The sequence below is a fragment of the Xenopus laevis genome, chromosome 2L, assembly GCF_017654675.1.
Source record: "Xenopus laevis strain J_2021 chromosome 2L, Xenopus_laevis_v10.1, whole genome shotgun sequence".
NCBI lineage: Eukaryota > Metazoa > Chordata > Amphibia > Anura > Pipidae > Xenopus > Xenopus laevis.
In genome coordinates, this window is record NC_054373.1 from 71,567,226 (window position 1) to 71,587,012 (window position 19,787).

Sequence of the window (19,787 nt, forward strand, 5' to 3'; positions counted from 1 at the left end):
AAGCATAAAATCATGTAAAAAATATCAAACTCCAGAGTTTGATAAATGTGAAATACATAAAAGAGCCTACATTTTACTTTTTTGCCATTGTTATTCATTGTTAATTAAGTGACTGTAAGTACTCTCTCATAATGTAACAGCAGAGAATACACCCCCATGTGCCATCCACCTAAGATCCAGATATTAGGCATATACAATTTTGGGGTGTATTCTCTGTTGGAGTTTTTCATACAGTGCAGAATCACCCAGTGCCTCCACTTCCATCTCCTATTCATTGAATAGGAAATTATGGAACTGTATTTTTGGAAAAAAAAAAACAACAGTTTCAGGGATGTCACACTTTTGCCATACAGATGAATAGGAAGAGACAGTGACAGATTCTGGCACTTATCCATTGACTGAAAATCATATGACTGAGATATGCCCCTTGTGCCAACAATATTGTGGCTTAAATGATTTCTTGCCTTACTTGTTTACAAATACATCCACCCATCTAAAGGCACATGGCATGAAATAAAGTCTTGTTTCTCAGACTTAGCAATAGCATAATGATTGTTAAATTACTTGATCTCATGTTCTTCTTTCTCTCCAGTGTCAAGACATACTGTCATGTGGTTCTTCTCTTGTTTTGGGGGACCAGGTTACTTGGTTGGAAAGTGAAAGAAATTGGACAGCAGTTGCAGAGAATACAGCAGAACACCAAGCTGTTTTGGTGCCAGCTGTAGAGGTTTGCAATTTTAACTTTGATTCTGGCACTTATCCATTTACTGAAAATCATATGACTGAGATATGCCCATTATGCCAACAATATTGTGGCTTATATGATTTCTTGCCTTACTTGTTTACAAATTAACCACCCACCTAAAGGCACGTGACATGAAATAAAGTCTTGTTTCTTAGACTTAGTAATAGCATAATGATTGTTAAATGACTTGATCTAATGTTCTTCTTTCTCTCCAGTGTCAGGACATACTGTCATGTGGTTCTTCTCTTCTTTTGGGTGACCAGGTTACTGGTTTTGAAAGTGAAAGAAGTTGGACAGCAGGTGCAGAGAATACAGCAGAACACCAAGCTATTTTGGTGCCAGCTGTAGAGGTTTGCAGTTTTAACAACCATTTATCCCAACACAAATAAGGCACATTTAAAGAGATACTGACATCAGGAAATAACCTTTTTCATTATATATCTAACATTGTCTTTGAATGCTTTTTATAATTTTGCCATAAAAGTATTTGCCTGATGCTTTTACATTACCTTTCTTACTATCCTGTTCCTCTATGAGGGGGCTGCCATATTTGTGCAGCAATAGTCTGTTAGCATTAGAAACTCTAACTGACAGGTTAAGAAGGCATAGTCAGGTTGGCAAAACTGTCAGGTTTAGGAACTTCAAGTGACAATTACTTACAAAAGCAAAACTACCAGTGAAAAATGCTCAACATGACCTATAGGTAACGTTTGATGTAGATTATTAATTTGAAAAGTAAATTGTTAGTGTCTGTAACACTTTAATGCAATATGTTCAGTTGAAAGCTGGAATTTTTCACTATACTTTAGGCAGGAAAATAGTACACAGATATTATATATTGGAAAGGAGGACATTTTTAAGTTTTGGACTTTAAACCAAAGATCATCAGAATGGCGCACATTTGTGTTCTAGGAACACAAATATTTAATGTGGACCTGTCACCCTAATAAAACATTTATTATGCTATCATGTTACTTGAGCAAAATAACCTTTACTTACACTATATAGATTTTTAAAATCTTGTTTGATACTCTTTTGTAGTTCACAAAAGAATGAAGTAAACAAGATTTTAAACATTAAAGGTGAACCACCCCTTTAACCTAAAAAAAATCTGTCTATATACTCTGATACTCTTTTGTAGTTCACAAAAGAATGAAGTAGAGTATATAGACAGATTTTTTTTAGGTTAAAGGGGTGGTTCACCTTTAATGTTTTAATATGTTATAGAATGGCCAATTCCAAGCAACTTTTCAATTGGTTTTCAATATTTATTGTTGTAAATGCAAGCTTTGTATCATTCCAAAATCTACTGTATGCAGGGAAGACAAGATAGTATAGATAGCTGAGATCTTTAGCTGAGATCTTTACATGAGTTTAAAGCAGGTATGGATGTTTTAATAAAAAAAAAAATTTGGGTTTCATGTTTAATTTATGCAGCTTTTTATGGTTGGGTGACAAGCCCTTGTAATGAATTGTTATAATCTCAATAGTGTTAGAAGTTGATCTGTTATTATGGTTGTATGATCTAACATTTAATTCCTACTCCAATGCAGGAAGAGCCAAGACTATCTCTACGCCCACCCAATGCTACCACTTCATATGCCTCTCTGCAAAACTGGCAGCACCAGCCAGAGAAGTTAATATTTGAATTTTGTAGTTATGAGGCCAGTGTAAGTATATAATAGGAACAAAGGAAGATGGTTATGTTCTGTTTCTCTACACTTCTTGATTTTTTTCTGTTCACAGGTCAAAATTTAATATGTATGCTATCTCACCACCATACTGTGCACACAGTTTTTAAGGTGTGCACAAAATGAATTTTTGAAAACAACTTCTCCAAAATGAGAGAGAGTTTTATTCCCTCCCTCCTCTACAGATTCACGTGTTTGTCCTACTGGTCATTTAAAAGCAATTGACATGTTGTTGAAGGGCAACATAGCTTTGTTTCTTTAATTTTGAATTTGTCAATGAAAATCTTGAAAGTTAATGTAAATTTTTTTCTTTCTTGGTTGGTCTTCCCTGGCTTTATAACACAATACACAGTAGGGGTTTGTATATAGACACTTTCCAAAAACTTGTGAATCATGATCTTTCCAAAACTAAGGGTAAGTTTGTGTCTAAAAACTTGAATGCACGTGAAATCCGGGCCATCTCTAGCCTTAAATCTAACAAACATATTATAATAAAGAATGGTGATAAAGGCGGGTCGGTGGTCGTTTTAGATACAGACTATTATAAAACTGAAGCTCTCAGACAGCTGGGTGATAGTGACACATACGAATAATTGAGCCGTGACCCCACAGGTGATTTTAAGATTATCTTAGAGAAACTGATAAATAGGGCAAGAAGAGAGTCGGTTTTGACAGACAAAGAATTTGATTATTTGAATTGTTCTTCTCCCCGCATTCCAATTTTTCAATGGTTACCTAAGGTTCATAAGTCAATCGTAAATGTACGGGGTAGACCTATTGTCTCGGGCATTGGCTCATTAAATGAGCACTTGTCCGAGTATGTTGATAATCTTCTTCTTCCCATGGTTTTTGTTTTACCAAGTTTTCTTTGAGACAGCATGGATTATATTAACAAAATTCAACAAATAACTTGGCACTCTTCCTACTTATGGGTCACTATGGATGTGGCATCTTTGTATTCGTCAATTGAACATAACTTTTAGTTAGAACACACCAATTTTATATTCAGATGTACAGAATGAGTTTTTGTTACAGTTGCTACAATATCTTCTTAGCCAATTACTTTATGTTTAATGGCTCTTTCTATCTCCAGAAACGAGGGGCGGCCATGAGTGCACGGTTTGCACCCTCCTACGCCAATTTGTACATGGGACTATGGGAGCGCCTTTTTGTTTATGGAGACCATAATCCATTTCATGCACATATAACTTCTTTTTTCAGATATATCGATGATTTGATCCTCATCTGGAATGGGGACGTAACTTCTGTTAATGCCTTTGTTGAATATTGCAATAATACTAAGTGGGGTATATCCTTCATGTAGTACAGCCACCATGTCCTTTCGGACATTAAATTTATTATTGAGGGTAACCAAATACTTACAGATTTACATTGTAAACCCATTACCCGTAATACTCTTTTGCATGCCAATAGCTGCCACCCTACTAATGTTATGCATGGGGTCCCGGTGGGCCAGTTCCTGCGGTTGTGCAGGATCTGTACCACATGGGATGCTTTTAATCATCAAGCGATGCAGCTTTGGGACAGGTTTATCCAACGTGGTTATAATTTTTGGGATGTAAAAAACGCCTATGATGGGCACAAGTCGTCAGGATCTTCTGACCTCTAAAAATAAAAATCGTCCAATACGTGGTCCGAACATAAATACAAAGAAAACTTACAGCAACAAGAGTAATGAGTGCCCCAGAATTATTACCTCATACTCTCATAACAGTGCTTATTTGCGTAAGGTAGTAACGAAATCCTGGAACATTTTGGGTCAAGATCCAAAATTGAGAGGTAGATTACCCCCACAACCTAATTTCAACTTTAAGAGAGGCCCTAGTCTTGGATCCATGTTATCTCCCAGTTTGTTTACAGAGTCTGACACTTGTAAACCTACAAATTGGTTAACGACCAAGGGGTCTTATAGATGTGGGGTGACCCGTTGTGGTACCTGTCATTATATGCGACCATCCAAGCACTTTAAGGGAAGATCCAATCAAAGAACTTATAACATAAATTTTTATGCCAATTGGGGTACCAGTAATATCATCTACTTGATCACTTGTGAGTGTGGTTTACAGTATGTCGGTAAGACGACTCGACCCTTTAGAAAGCATTTTTCAAAGCATTTGAGCTGTGTCACACGTTTTGATTTGAGCTCAGCGGCGGCCAAACATTTGATTGAATGCCATAATAATCGACTGTGTATCACCACTCAGATTATTGATAGAGTAATAACAGGTATAAGGAAAGGTGACACGGAGATACCCCTTCTTAGGAAAGAAGCTTTTTGTAGTCACAAGCTCAATACGATCAAACCATATGGGCTGAACAGAGAGTGGGAACTAAGTTGCTACATTGATAGTTAAACTTCTTAGGATACATTGTGTCACAATGTTGCAACTTTTTATCACCATTTCAGTAATCTTGTTTGGCAATTACATTGAAATACAATATATATAATTTTTGTTACAAATTTTGTAACATAGTAACATAGTAACATAGTAAGTCAGGTTGAAAAAAGACACATGTCCATCGAGTTCAACCTTTTTTTTTTTCTTTTTTTTATTAACTACCTATCTGCCAGTTGATCCAGAGGAAGGCAAAAAAAAACCATCTGAAGCCTCTCCAATTTGCCTTAGAGGGGGAAAAATTCCTTCCTGACTCGTCCCTGGATCAACTTGGACTATGAGCTATTTCCCATAACCCTGTATTCCCTTACTTGCTAAAAAGCCATCCAACCCCTTCTTAAAGCTACCTAATGTATCAGCCTGTACAACTGATTCAGGGAGAGAATTCCACATCTTCACAGCTCTCACTGTAAAAAACCCCTTCCGAATATTTAGGCGGAACCTCTTTTCTTCTAATCGGAATGGGTGACCTCGTGTCAGCTGGAAAGACCTACTGGTAAATAAAGCATTAGAGAGATTATTATATGATCCCCTTATATATTTATACATAGTCATCATATCACCCCTTAAGCGCCTCTTCTCCAGCGTGAACATCTCCAATTTGGCCAGCCTTTCCTCATAGCTAAGATTTTCAATACCTTTTACCAGCTTAGTTGCCCTTCTCTGTACCCTCTCTAATACAATAATGTCCTGTTTGAGTGATGGAGACCAAAACTGTACGGCATATTCTAGATGGGGCCTTACAAGTGTCACTATTACCCAGGGGTTCAATGACTTGCACATTTGCTATAAGTTCTGGGTCATTTGAGATCACTAAATCAAGAATAGCATTTTTTCTGGTAGGCTCCTCAACAACCTGTGCTAAAAAATTATCTTGCAATAAGTTTATAAACTTGTTCCCATTAACTGATCTAGCAGTACCGTTGCTCCAGTCAATATCTGGGTAATTAAAATCCCCCATTATCATTACTTTACCTAAACTAGCAGCCTTTTCTATTTGCATCAGGAGCTTTGTCTCTTCCTCCTCACTTACATTAGGGGGTCTATAGCATACGCCTACAATTAATTTGCTGGATTCTTTACAATTGGTGAAGAACTCCACCCATACGACTTCTGGCCCCTCATTTTCTAACATAACCTCCTCCTTTATATGAGCTTTTAAATCCTGCCTAACATACAGACATACCCCTCCTCCTTTTCTATTGCCTCTGTCCCTCCGAAACAAAGTATAGCCACTGATATTTACTGCCCAGTCATGCGAATCATTCAGCCATGATTCGGCCACACCAATCACATCATATTTTCCTTCCATCACCAGCAGCTCCAGCTCTCCCATTTTACCAGTCAGACTTCTTGCATTTGTAAACATACATTTAATACTGGCACCATATTGAACATATGACATGTGGTCCTCCCTATCCTTAACAGTATCCCCAGCCAAATCTCCTCCCCCATTTTCCCTTTCTTTGCCCACTATCTCATCTAACCTGTCTTCCATTGAATCTTTTACTGAACCCTCCCCCCCCACACCTAGTTTAAAATCTCCTCCAACCCTCTAGCCATCTTCTCTCCCAAAACAGCTGCCCCATCATCATTGAGGTGCAGCCCATCCCTAGCAAAGAGCCTGTAGCCGACTGAAAAATCAGCCCAGTTCTCCAAAAACCCAAAACCCTCCTCCCTACACCAATCTTTCAGCCACGCATTAATCTCCCTACGCTCCCGCTGTCTCCTTAGCGTTGCTCGTGGCTCAGGTAATATCTCTGAGAAAATTACCTTGGAAGTCCTCGCCCTCAGCTTTGAACCTAGTTTTTTAAAATCATTTTTGAGGACTTCACCACCTCCTCTAACTTTGTCATTGGTACCTATGTGTACCAAGACCGCTGGGTCTTCCCCAGCCCCTCCCAATAATCTGTCCACTCGTTCCACCACATGCCGAACCCTAGCACCAGGCAAGCAGCAGACTGTTCGGCATGTAGGGGCCTTGCGACAGATTACCCTATCCACCTTTCTAATAATTGAATCCCCTATAACTAGAACCTGCCTTTCCTTCCTTGCACTCCCCCCACCACCCGTATTAGAGACACTGCCTCCCGGGGTGCTCCGAGAGTCAGCCTGCTCCATACACGCCAGTTCGGAGTTTTCCTCCCCAGCATCTTCAGCCAAAACGGTGAATTTGCTGTTTTGGACAAACTGTGGACCAGCCCCCCTATTCTTCTGTCCCCTACTTCCCCTCTTGACTGTCACAAACCTTCCTCCCTCATTAGCCTCCACTGCCCCTTCTCCTCCCCCCACTCCACTAGCCCCTGCCAGTGGTTGCTCTGCGAGCCTCCTGTCATTCCCCTCGTTTGCCGATGCTCTCAGTGCTGCAAGTTCACCCCTTAGAGTCTGCAGCTCAGATTCCAAGATGAAAACCCACCGACATCTCTCACATGTAAATACTGCATGGAACTGCTGCTCCAACACCACATACATGTGACAAGACACACACTGAGTAATACCAGCAAACCCACTCATATTTACACTGGGTACTTACAGTCTCCCAAATGTAATTCCTCACCAACACCTTTTCAGTTTTAAACGCCTTAAGGTTTTTAACGCTGCTTAACACTTAATTCACATGCAACACTTCGATCACATGCAACACTCGCTAAGCAGCTCCCACACTCGCTTTGCCTTCACAAGTGTAAGGTTTCAACCATCTCAGTAATATCTTTGTCTGGTGTACACTATATTCTTTTGTGTTTTTCTATGTAATATCCACATCTGATATCCTCTTGTCTGATACTCAGTATTTACATCCTTACATTATTTATTTGTCTTTGGATATTTCCATTCATTCATTTAAGATATATTTGACATTATTGATGTATAGTTAAATTTAAGACATTATGGATTACATAGTTTTATCTGTGTTTAATTCTGTATATAATTTTCTATTTTTGCTGTTTTTCTATCTCCCATTGCTATATAATAATTCCTCTGAATTGATTAAGTTTATTATTTAATTAATTTTTCATTAATCAATTTTTCATTATTCAATGAATTTTCTAACTTATTTGATTATTTGATTTTTTGATATAATTAATTAATTCAATTTCTGTTAGGTATGTATATTATATTATACAATTTATTGCACTCTTAGTTAATTTAATTCACATTATATCTTGTTTCAATGGATCTGTATCATGCAGTTTAGATGTATACTTTCGTGAATTTTAATCATATGTCTTTGATGTTCTTAATTGAGTGTATTATTTTAACATGCAACCAACAGAGGGCTCCCATGCTTCTGATGAAGTCACACTTAGGTCACAAAACGCATCGAGCTGTTCCCCTGCCCGCTATTTTGCTATTTTTAAGTGTCTTCAATAAAGCAGTATATGTTTTAATTCAATGGTTCGTACCCGCATTATACTTGGAATCGGTTGAGCCACACTACTACCTCATTCCTTGATGATTATTTCATCGCAGCCAGAGCGCATCTTGTTGCTCTACCGGCGGGCGGAGTCCCTGCCAGGATAATGTCTCCTTTCTTCTCAACTGTCTTTATTACACCCCTTCTGCTTTCAGTCACGATAGCAGTTGGCATTTGTCTTTTGACTTACTGAATTTGCTTTTACCTAGCTAGAAAAACATTCTTCAATATCAATCTCAATGCAGGTGCTGTGGCTAAAAGCAAAAAGGGCTCCCCTTTCTAGTGGCTTTGTGATGCTGCTTAAATAATTTTTTTTTTTTATGAACAGCCACGTCTTCCCTGCGTTCCTTATAATTTTTCGTAGACCTTTTGACATAACCTTTTTGCACTAACTTTGCAATGGGCTCTCCTTGTAGGCATAAGGGTCAGTGTTTTCATTTTGTGGGTGTGGCTAGCTAAATGAGGATGTAAACATATTGACCATTATCCTCGCTCAAAGGATTGCTAGCCAGCTCAAAAAGGTGCTTTTCATATGGCAGCTAATGGTTAGTTCTGGCCATTCTGCCATGCATTTGGCATCATTTTAACCCTTTCGCTGCCAGCTGATTTTGCTGATTTGGTACGTTTATTGCCAGACCATTTTTCCCTAGTCACCATGGCCAGCATTCACCACATGGGTTAATCTCCCCTGCTGGCCAGCGGACAGGACCTCCCCCTGATAGTTCAAAAGTTCTGCTTCCTCCTCTCCCTTTGTCTTTTTTGTCCTGTCCGGCCAGGGAGAGGAGAAGAGAAAATAAAGAATTTATTCCTAACCTAGGATGAAGGAAAACACAGTAAGGGCCTAAAAAGAAGCTCCCCAGTTAGGGGTTAGCGTTGGGTCACTTACATATGCGGAACTCTCCTCTCGCTTGCGGGTTAGGGGGGTTTTTTGCTGAGAAGAGTGATTTATGCAGCTGGGTAAGCAAAATATGTTTATCTATACAGAGGGCTGCTGCCTCTATGTAAGAAATCGTTCACTTCCTGTGTGTGCCATTCCAAAGCAAAAACACTGAACAGTGAGAGCTCCAGCTACAGATATGTGTGGGGGGGTATGTTTCAGCTAAAATCTAGTTATACTATGATAAAGCTGATTAAATCTTGTCTACTCTCTTAATTAGTTACCTATGGAACCTGGTACGGGAAAAGCTTCACACCCTAAGGGAAAAAGGTGAAGTATGAGAGAGAGACGGTGGCATGGGTTTGTTGTATTTTGTATGCAATAAGTAATTCTGTGTCAGCACACAACTCCTCCACTTATTTCAGGTGCACGTTCAGAGGTGGCCACCACACACCATAGATACTTCAATATAGAACACGAACAGCACCTTCTTGATATAATAAAAAGGCCTTTATTCAAACATGGCACAGACCAATCTTAGCTAAGATTGGTCTGTGCCATGTTTGAATAAAGGCCTTTTTATTATATCAAGAAGGTGCTGTTCGTGTTCTATATTGATGTATTTTGTATGCAGCCTGCCTGCCACGGATGCTAGAAAGGACAAGTCTCCAGAGAAGTCTACAGTTTCTGGGGAAAAACAGCAGGAACCTGGAACATCTGTGTCACAGGAGAACCAATTGTTTGCAGAGTCCTTAGCTTCTGTTATCAAACAAGCAGTCATACAAGGATTCCAGGAGGTGTCAAGCTCTAAAAAGAGGCCTAGACATCATGCAAGACAGGGGAAGTCCATGTCAAATATATAGGAAGGAGATTTGTCGGCTGACTCAGATATCCTGTCTCAAGCTGGATCAGAGGAAGGAGAAATTGATTCAGAGGAGGAATCCACATTCGATCTATCCATAATTGATCCACTAATAAAAGCGGTTAGACAAACTTTAACTTTCCCCACAGAATCTGCGAAGATGTCATCAGTAGACAAGCTGTTTCCTTCTTCAAAGATAAAAGCTGTATTTTTTCCAGTACATTCATCAATAAAGGAGATTATTGTAACGGAATGGAAAAAGACAGAAAAAAGAGCACAGACGGCAGGAAAATTTAACAAAAAATATCCTTTTGATGAGCAAGATTCAAAATCCTGGGATTCCCCTCCGAAGGTGGATGCAGCTATAGTGAGGTTGACTAGAAAGACTACTCTTCGAGTAGATGATGCAGCGGTTTTTAGAGAACCAATGGAAAAGAAAATGGAATTCAACTTGAGAAAAGCTTTTGGAGCAGCAGGAGCAGCCTGTAAGCCGGCAGTGGCATTGACGTCAGTGTCCAGACCATTAAAAGTATGGCTGTCCGAATTGGGTGAAGCAATATCATCTAATGTAAAGAAACCAAAGTTATTGGAGATGCTTCCAGATTGCAAGATGGCAACAGAGTTTGTTTCAGAAGCTTCAGTTGATCTAGTTCACTTTTCCGCTCGATCTATGGCCTTGTCAGTGGCAGCTAGGAGAGCGCTATGGCTAAAATCTTGGGCAGCAGATACAGCATCAAAGGCTAACTTATGCCAGTTACCATTCGAAGGAGAGATGCTATTTGGGGAGAAGCTGGATGCGATCATAAAGAAAGTATCAGGGGTCAAGAGTGTGTTTTTGCCTCAGGAAAATCAGCCTAAAAAGGTTCGCTATGATCCGGGCTACAGCAAGGCTAAAGAAAGATCATTTAGAGCTTCAAGACAGTACAAGCCTGGAAGGGAGTTCTCCAGGCAGTCTTCCTGGAGGTCAGGTCGTCCAGGTTCCAGAGGAGCAACGAAGGAGCAATTCATAAAAGTATCTAAGGAAATATGCAGTACAAGTAATGGCAAGATACATAAGAATGAAACATACGCTAACTGTCGAACTACGAATGTTATATATCTTGCCACATGTCGATGTGGAAAGCAATTTGTGGGCAAGACAAAAAGGAGAGTTCTTGAACACCTAGCCTGCGTAAATAGGAAGGACATTTCATCAGCCATTGCAGCACATATATTGGATGAACATGGAGCTAATGAAAATTTTGTCTCTTTCCAGGTTATAGAGAATGTGAGAATGGGGAAGAGGAAAGGAGACTTTTATAAAGTGTTGTCTAAAAGGGAAATCAAATGGATGTCTACACTGGAAACAGTTATACCACAAGGTTTAAATAAGGAGTGTGACATCAAATATTATATAGATTAAAGAGACTTATTACCACAATAAACAACATAAATAAATAATAAACAAACTATATAGTCTGGAGAGAGAAATACACATGTGCTTGTGAATAAATTTATAATAAGTTTATAAAATTACATCAAAAATAACTAGCAATGATTTTACTGATTAGTTCCAATAACTAATTGGTTAATCATTATACCCCATGAACCTAGCTACATCTTAGCAGAAGTATTATACTAACGTGTTGAAAAAGTACATTTTCGGGACAACTTGACAATATGTACATATATATATATATATATATTTATATATATAGTGTGACTTTATGCTTTTCCTTCTATTGCACATATTTTAAAGATAAATGAATTTGCATAGCACTATATATACCAATCAATTGATTAATATGCAACACGTGTGTTCAAAGCTGTTTATTTGAATTTTGACGTCACTTTTACTGCACTCTGAGGAAGTGCCCAGTGTTTGGGGCACGAAGCGCGTTAGTTCTTCGCACTCCCACTCTTGATGTACCACTATGTATGTTTAAATAAAGCCGTTTATTGATATTATTCCTACCGCCTCCCGTGGACATGTCTACCTGCACTGCCAGCGGATATTTTGTTGGATGCATTCAAGTACTCGGCTGAGAGTTACCGAGATCCTGCGATAGCTGCGGTGGACGAGGGAGAGAGGAAGGAGTGGGGAGAGCTCCGCCATCGGAGCCTTCTATTATCGGAGCAACGAAGAGACCTGGAGTTTTTTCTTCCGCCCCATCCACCTCCAGTCAACAATGAAGGTGGCAAGGCCCAGAACATGGTGGGAGGCAGATTAAACGAATTTGCTCATGTCTGGGCCATAACTATTTAAGACGCATGGGTACAGAATATTGTAGAGTCAGGGTTTGCTCTAGAATTCAAGTTAGTACCCAGAAAAGATTTTTTCATAGAATCCATTTTCAAAGGAGAAGAGTCAAAGATGAAGGTTGTCCAAGAATATCTAAATCAATTGTTCGAGTCAAGAGCAATAGAAACCGTAAATCCTCAGGAAAAATACAAAGGTTTTTATTCGACTTTTTCTAGTAAAGAAAGCATCGGGCGCACAGAGACCGGTGTTAGACATGAGGAATCTGAACAAATTCTGCAAACAAGGAAATTCAAAATGGAATCTCTAACATCCATCATGCAAGCAGTCTCCGTGGGAGATTGGTTAACAAGCATAGATTTAAAAGATGCTTATTTCCATATTCCAATTTCTCAAATACACAGAAAATACCTGAGGTTTTCGGTGGACAATCATCATGTGCAGTTCAGATGCCTACCATTCGGTCTTTCTCAGTCCCCAAGAGTGTTTACAAAGGTGTTGGTAACACTCATAGCAGAGTTAAGGAAAGAGGGACGATATCTTGGTGGTAACAAATTCAAGATCAGAAGCCAAAGTTCATACTGCTCGAGTAAAAGATTTTTTGCTAGCCCATGGGTGGATAGTAAACCAAGAAAAGAGCAATCTGGTTCCTACCCAAGCCCTGCAGTATTTGGGGGCCCTCTTTCAAACAGATCAGAATCTGATCAGTCTGCCTGTAGAAAGGCAAGAAAAAATAATCAGGCTGATTATGAGGACAGTATCCGTACAACAATGCCTAAGGGTACTGGGATCCATGTCGGCAACTATTCAAATAGTGAGGTGGGCAAGATGGCATCTAAGGCCCTTACAAAGTTTCCTTCTAAGAAAGGTCAAACAGCCTCACTTACATTTACAAGAAAAGGTAAAAATACCACAAGAGGTAAAAAGAACTCTAGATTGGTGGTGCAGTCGAGATCATCTGGCAAGAGGGGTGCCTTTGGAAGAACCAGAATGGGTGGTAGTGACCATCGATGCATCGAGTGTGGGTTGGGGAGCCCACATACTGTAGGCAAAATATTTGTACAAGGCACTTGGAGAGGAAAAAATGTGTCTTCAAATATTCTGGAGTTAAGAACCATAAAACAGTCCCATTTTTCTTTTTCTCACCTGTTAAAAGACAAACAGGTAAAAGTCATGACCGACAATAACACAGCAGTTGCCTATTTGGTAAAGCAAGGAGGCACCAGAAGTGTATCTCTGATGGAAGAGGTAAAGCCACTGTTTCAGTGGGCAGAAAATTGGTTGGAGGGGTTAACTGCTATTCATCTTCCAGGGAGAGAAAATGGAAAAGCAGACTTTCTCAGCCGGGAAATGGTAGACCTGGGAGAATGGAGTCTACACAAAGACATTTTTGGAGAGATTGTGGAAAAATGGGGTCTACCAGAGATAGATGCGATGGCATCTCTTCAGAACAGAAAATGTCTCCAGTTTTTCTCAAGTTTCCCCTGCAAAGAGGCATGTGCAATAGATGGTTTGAGACAAAATTGGTCAGAGAACTTAATTTATGTTTTTCCTCCATTTCCCTTAATATGGAGAGTATTAAAGAAAATAAAGAAAGACAGAGCGGAAGCCATTGTGATTATTCCCTTCTGGCCCAGAAGACCTTGGTTTCCTTTTCTTCCATATGGATTTAGAGGTGATTCTGCCCTCTTTTTCCCAAATCCCAGATCTGCACAAGAAGAAATGTGGCATACTCTGGATTTAGTGAGAGCCATCAAGATTTACTTGGAAAGAACAGAAGCTTGGAGGAAGTCAGACCGAATGTTCATAGTGCCTAATGGGTACAGAAAAGGTCAAGCTTCAACAAAGAGAACAATTAGTTCATGGATTGTGGCAGCTATTGCGAAGTCTTACAATGTGGCAGGTAGGAAGATTCCCAAAGGGTTGAACGCCCATTCTACCAAGGCATTGGCAAGTTCCTGGGCGGCACAAGCCAGGGAGTCGCCAGAGAGCATCTGCAAATCGGCAAGATGGTCGACATTGAATACATTTGTAAAGCATTACAAATTAGATGTTTTGTCTTCCCAAGAAGCTAAGTTTGGGAGAAAAGTTTTGCAATCTGTTGTGTATTCCACTGATTAAAAAAGTTCTGTTAAAGCATATTGTGTCCCGCCCTTTGTTTTGAGCTTTGGAAATTCCCATGTGGTGAATGCTGGCCATGGTGACTAGGGAAAACAGGAAATTGATTATACGTACCATAATTTCTGATTCCTGGTCAGTTTCATGGCAGCATTCACCAGGTAGTTTCCCACCCTATATGTGGACAGCTTTTATACGAAGACAAAGGGGAGAGGAGGAAGCAGAACTTTTGAACTATCAGGGGGAGGTCCTGTCCGCTGGCCAGTAGGGGAGATTAACCCATGTGGTCAATGCTGCCATGAAAGTGACCAGGAAACAGAAATTACGGTACGTATAAACAATTTTCCTGTTTTTTAACATTTTGAACTCTTTCACTTTAAGGGCCTTTCCTGGGGGGTCTTTTAGTTTACCCAACAAAACATTATATTGTTTTTCTGAGGACAACTCAGCTTTCAAAATATGGTAGAATGTTGGTGTCTGTGAAAAAATCATGTTTCACATAGTACAATCACATATATCAGAAACATAATTTATTTTATGTATGAGAACACCTTAAATTTGGAAATTCCTATGTCTCTTAAATGCACCAATACAAAACACATATTGTTTTATGGAGATTTCTCACTTGTATAGATCAAAATCTCTAAGCAGTACACTTTTATTGCCAGACCATTTTTGAACATTTTGTACTCCTTCACTTTAAGGGCCTTTCTTGTGGGGTCAGCTTTCAAAATATGCTAGAATGTTGGTGTAATTCCACTTCTGTAAAAAAATATAGGCTTCTAAGTGTCTAATAAAATGAAAAAAAATCATGTGTCACATAGTACAATCACATATATCAGAAACATAATTTATGTAGGAGGATTAAGCTGATTTGGAAATTTCTATGTCTCCTGAATGCTCCAATACCAAATATATATTGTTTTATGAAGATTTCTCACTTGTATAGATCAAAATCACCAAGCAGTACACATCCACAAAACGGCATACCTCTGATTTTGAGGTCAAACACTCCACTAACAGTAGGTTTACCCTTGAAAACTACCCATTATTAGAAAACACCGATTCTGGCGAATCAAAATGGGTAAATATATCGGTACTCCAAACTACCAAGTTGCAATTCTTTCCTAAAGTTATAGTTTTTCATAGAAATTTGTGAATATTTTGAAAAATGACCTCAAAGCAATCTACAGCATCATATCTACCACACATCATTAGGTACCAATGTAAAACACCCTAAATATGAATGCCAGGAGTCCACTGAACAGTTTGATGCCCAATATGTATAGGTTTACATAAGCATGTGGCATATAGGGGCCCCAAAATGTAGATACCCTATTCAAGTTATCAGTTCTGTAATTTCAGCTACTGCAAAATCAACACATTTTCATCATTTTGGGGTGGGCAAAGGTAGAAAAAAGTACGTTCACCCCAGAAAACCATATATTTTGTAAATGACATATTCCCCCAAATCCAAATTGGGTATGCATGTCTTTCTACTCCAAAGCACCAAGCCGCAAACCTTTCCTAAATTTGTCGATTTTGGTGACATTTCCAAAAATCACCTCAATACATCACCCTGCAGCATCTTATTTCCCACATCCTATTAGGTATCAAGATAAATCACCCCAAATCTGAAAGCATGGGGTCCACTGAACAGTTTGATACCCAATGTACCTAGGTTTATCGAAGTACATGGCATGTAAAGACCCCAGAATCTACCTTGTGCATAAGCAGTGTTTATAAATTAGTGTAAAGGTAAGCCATCAAATAAGTATTTGATGGCTTACATTTACACTAATTAATAAACACAGACAGTTTTATTTAGGATAAAAGGTACAAAAAATTATGGTGACCCCTCAAAACCATATATAATCCCAAATAGGTAATTATGTTTTTCTACTCCAAACTACCACACTGCAAAGCTACGCTAAAGGCAGCAGTTTTTATGACATTTCTGAAAATCGCTTAAAAATATTGCAATTGCCCGCATTTATCTCACCGATACAATTGTAAAACATCCTAAATATTGATGCCAAGGGTCTACTGAATGGTTTGATGACCAATATGCATAGATATACCAAAGCAGCTGACATATGCGGACCCCAAATAAAAATAATGCATATGAATTTTCTTTGTTTTCTTTTTCTCTCCCTGACTGCATATTATGTGTCCTAACAGCACAAAGACCCCCCAAAACCATATATTTCTATAAAGTACACATTCTGACGAATCCAAAATAGGTAATTATGTCTTTCTACTCCAAATTACCATACTGCAATGCTACGTTAAGGCAGCATTTTTTATGACTTTTTTTAAAATCAGCTAAGAATATTGCAATTTGCCACATTTATCTCACCCAATTTCTTGTACAATTGTAAAACACCCTAAATATTAATGCCAAGGTCTACTGAACAGTGTAATGCCCAAAATACATATATATACCAAAGCAGCTGGCATGTGCAGACCCTAAATAAAAATAGTGCATATGATTTTTCTCAGTTGTCTTTTTGCCTTCTGTGAACAAAGCACTCTGACTGTATTATGTGCTACAAAACCGTCCTAACAGCACAAAGACCCCCCCCCCTAAACATATATTTTTGTAAAGTACACATTCTGACAAATACAAAATTGCAAAAAATGTATTTCTACTCCCAACTATCATACTGCAAAGCTACGCTAAATAAAACATGACGAACAACAATGCAAGCATAAAACTGCAATAAAATCATCATCATCATCATTTATTTATATAGCGCTGTCAAGATACGCAGTGCTTTACTGCAGTTATAGCAAACGGAATAAATGGTGGATAACAGACAAGGATTACAGAGTACAATAGGGTTTACAAACTAAAAGGTTAGGGTACAATTGAGACATTAGGATTGTATAAACACTTTGTCATTTTTGATACAGCAATGATTAAGGTACATCGAATAGGCCTCTTTAAACAGATGGGTCTTTAAGGAGCGCTTGAAAGTTTGGAAGGAAGGAGAAAGTCTGACAGCTTGTGGCAGAGAGTTCCAGAGAAAAGCAGAAGCCCGAGAGAAGTCTTGTAGACGAGAATGGGCAGAAGTGATCAGAGGAGAAGTGAGGCGAAAATCAGAAGCAGAGCGTAGGTTTCGTGAAGGAGTGTATTTGGAGATTAGAGATGAAATATAGGGAGGGGTTTCATTATTAAGGGCCTTGAATGTGAGTGTAAGTAATTTGAATTTGATTCTAGAAGAGATTGGGAGCCAGTGAAGGGACATACATATGGGAGCAGCTGATGTTGAGCGGCGAGCTAGATGAATGAGTCTAGCGGCCGCGTTTAGAACAGATTGGAGTTGTGAAAGGTGACTTGTTGGAATACCTGTGAGGAGTAAGTTGCAGTAATCAAGGCGGGAGATGATGAGAGACTGAATCAGTGTTTTAGTTGATTCTGAACTGAGATAGGGTCGTATTCGAGCAATGTTGCGCAGTTGAATATGGCAAGATTTTGCAAGTGTTTGAATGTGTGGTGAAAAAGACAGATGAGAGTCTAAGATGACTCCTAGGCAGCGTGCCTGTGTGGTGGATTGAAAGGTGGTGTTGTTTACTGAGAGTGATATCTGAGGGACAGGGGAAGATCTTGGAGGAAATATAATGAGTTCTGTTTTAGAAAGGTTCAGTTTCAGGTGGCGCTGTGACATCCAGGAGGAGACAGCAGAGAGACAGTCTGTGACTTGGGAAAGGACAGAATTAGAAAGATCAGGAGTAGACAAGTAGAGTAGAGTTGGGTGTCATCAGCATAAAGGTGATACTGAAGTCCAAATGACTGAGTTTTCCTAGTGAAGTTGTATAGAGCGAGAACAGCAGGGAGCCAAGAACAGAGCCTTGAGGAACTCCAACAGAGAGTGGGAAAGTAGTAGAAGTAGAGAAGGAAACTTTAAAGGAACGGTCAGACAGATAAGATGTAAACCATGAAAGAGCAGTGTGCCGAATGCCAGATGAGTGTAGAATGTCAAGGAGGAGTGTGTGGTCAACTGTGTCAAAGGCTGCAGAGAGATCTAGAAGGATTAGAATGGAATAATGACCTTTAGACTTTGCCAATAGAAGATCATTGGTTACTTTGGTGAGTGCAGTTTCAGTCGAGTGTGATGGGCGGAAGCCAGATTGCAAGGGGTCGAGGAGAGAGTTGTGAGTGAGATGCTGGATCAGGCGTTTGTAAACAAGCCTTTCTAGTAATTTGGATGCGAATGGAAGAAGGGAGACCGGTCGATAGTGGGAGAGCTGGGATCAAGGGAAGGTTTTTTGAGGATAGTAGTGATTAGTGCTTGTTTGTATAATGATGGAAAGGTACCAGTAGAGAGTGAAAGATTGAATAGGTGGGTAAGTGCAGGAGAGAGTGTATCAGAGATTGGGTGGAGAAGGCGAGAGGGTATGGGGTCAAGGGAGCAGGTGGTGGGTTTTGAGCTGGCTAGAAGTTTGCTAACTTCATCTAGAGTTGCAGGGGTGAAGGAGTGCAAAGTAGATGTGAGTGGACTGCACGTTGGTCTGAGATTGTTGTCGGACGGTATGCTCAGCCTAATGAGATCGATTTTTTCATTCAAGAAATGAGCAAGGTCTTGGGCGGTAACATTAATAGGTGGAGGAGGTGGAGGGGGGCATAGGAGTGAGTTAAATGTAGCAAGCATCTGCTGTGGTTTGGAGGACATAGTAGATATTAGATAAGAGAAGTATTGTTCTTTGGCTAATGAAAGAGCTCGGTTATAGCAGGAGAGCATGAATTTGAAGTGAAGTCAGGATCAGTTCGTGACTTTCTCCACCGTCGCTCAGCTGATCTACTACATCTTCTGGGGTACCGTGTTACACTAGTGTGACAGGGTTGGGGTTTAGCTGGCCGGCTGTGACGGGTGGTAGAAGGTGCAAGGGAGTCAAGTGCTGTTGAAAGGGCATCGTTGTAGAGAGAAGCTGCCATATTGGGACAGAAGAGATTATTAATATGAGATATGGATTGTGCTGATACTGTTGATAATTGTTGTGGTTCAAAGGCATTAAGGTTTCTGTACGTGTGGGTAGAGAGAGATGGTTGTGAAGGTGCAGGTGAAAGCAGTATATGAAAGGAGAGTAGATGATGGTCAGACAGAGGGTAGGGAGAGTTAATTAAGTTGGATGGGCAGCATGAGTGGCAGAATATAAGGTCAAGAGCATGACCCTCGATGTGGGTAGGTGAGTCGGTCCACTGAGAGAGACCAAATGAAGCTGTTAGAGAGAGACGTTTAGAGGTGGCAGCAGAAGCAGAGTTGTCAATGGGGATGTTGAAGTCCCCTAAAATGTGAGCAGGTGTCTCACTGGAGAGAAAGTATGGAAGCCAGGCAGCAAAGTGATCCAAGAAGGTGGAGTAGGTACATGGGGGGGCGATATATGACAGCGACACGCAGAGAGATTGGAGAAAACAAACG

The 19,787-nt window shown here is 39.7% G+C and overlaps 1 protein-coding gene across 13 annotated transcripts in view; it reads left to right on the forward strand.

Annotated features, from left to right (window-relative positions):
* LOC733397 (ankyrin repeat and SAM domain-containing protein 1A) overlaps positions 1 to 19,787 on the forward strand; it is a 317,888-nt gene that overhangs the window by 230,402 nt on the left and 67,699 nt on the right. For 11 of the 13 annotated variants that reach the window (XM_041582022.1, XM_041582015.1, XM_041582021.1 and 8 more), the window contains 3 exons: positions 593 to 727; positions 961 to 1,095; positions 2,299 to 2,415. In XM_041582022.1, coding sequence (XP_041437956.1) covers positions 593 to 727; positions 961 to 1,095; positions 2,299 to 2,415 — 387 coding nt within the window. The remainder of the gene's footprint in view (positions 1 to 592; positions 728 to 960; positions 1,096 to 2,298; positions 2,416 to 19,787) is intronic. The other 2 variants (XM_041582016.1, XM_041582019.1) reach the window with 2 other exon arrangements.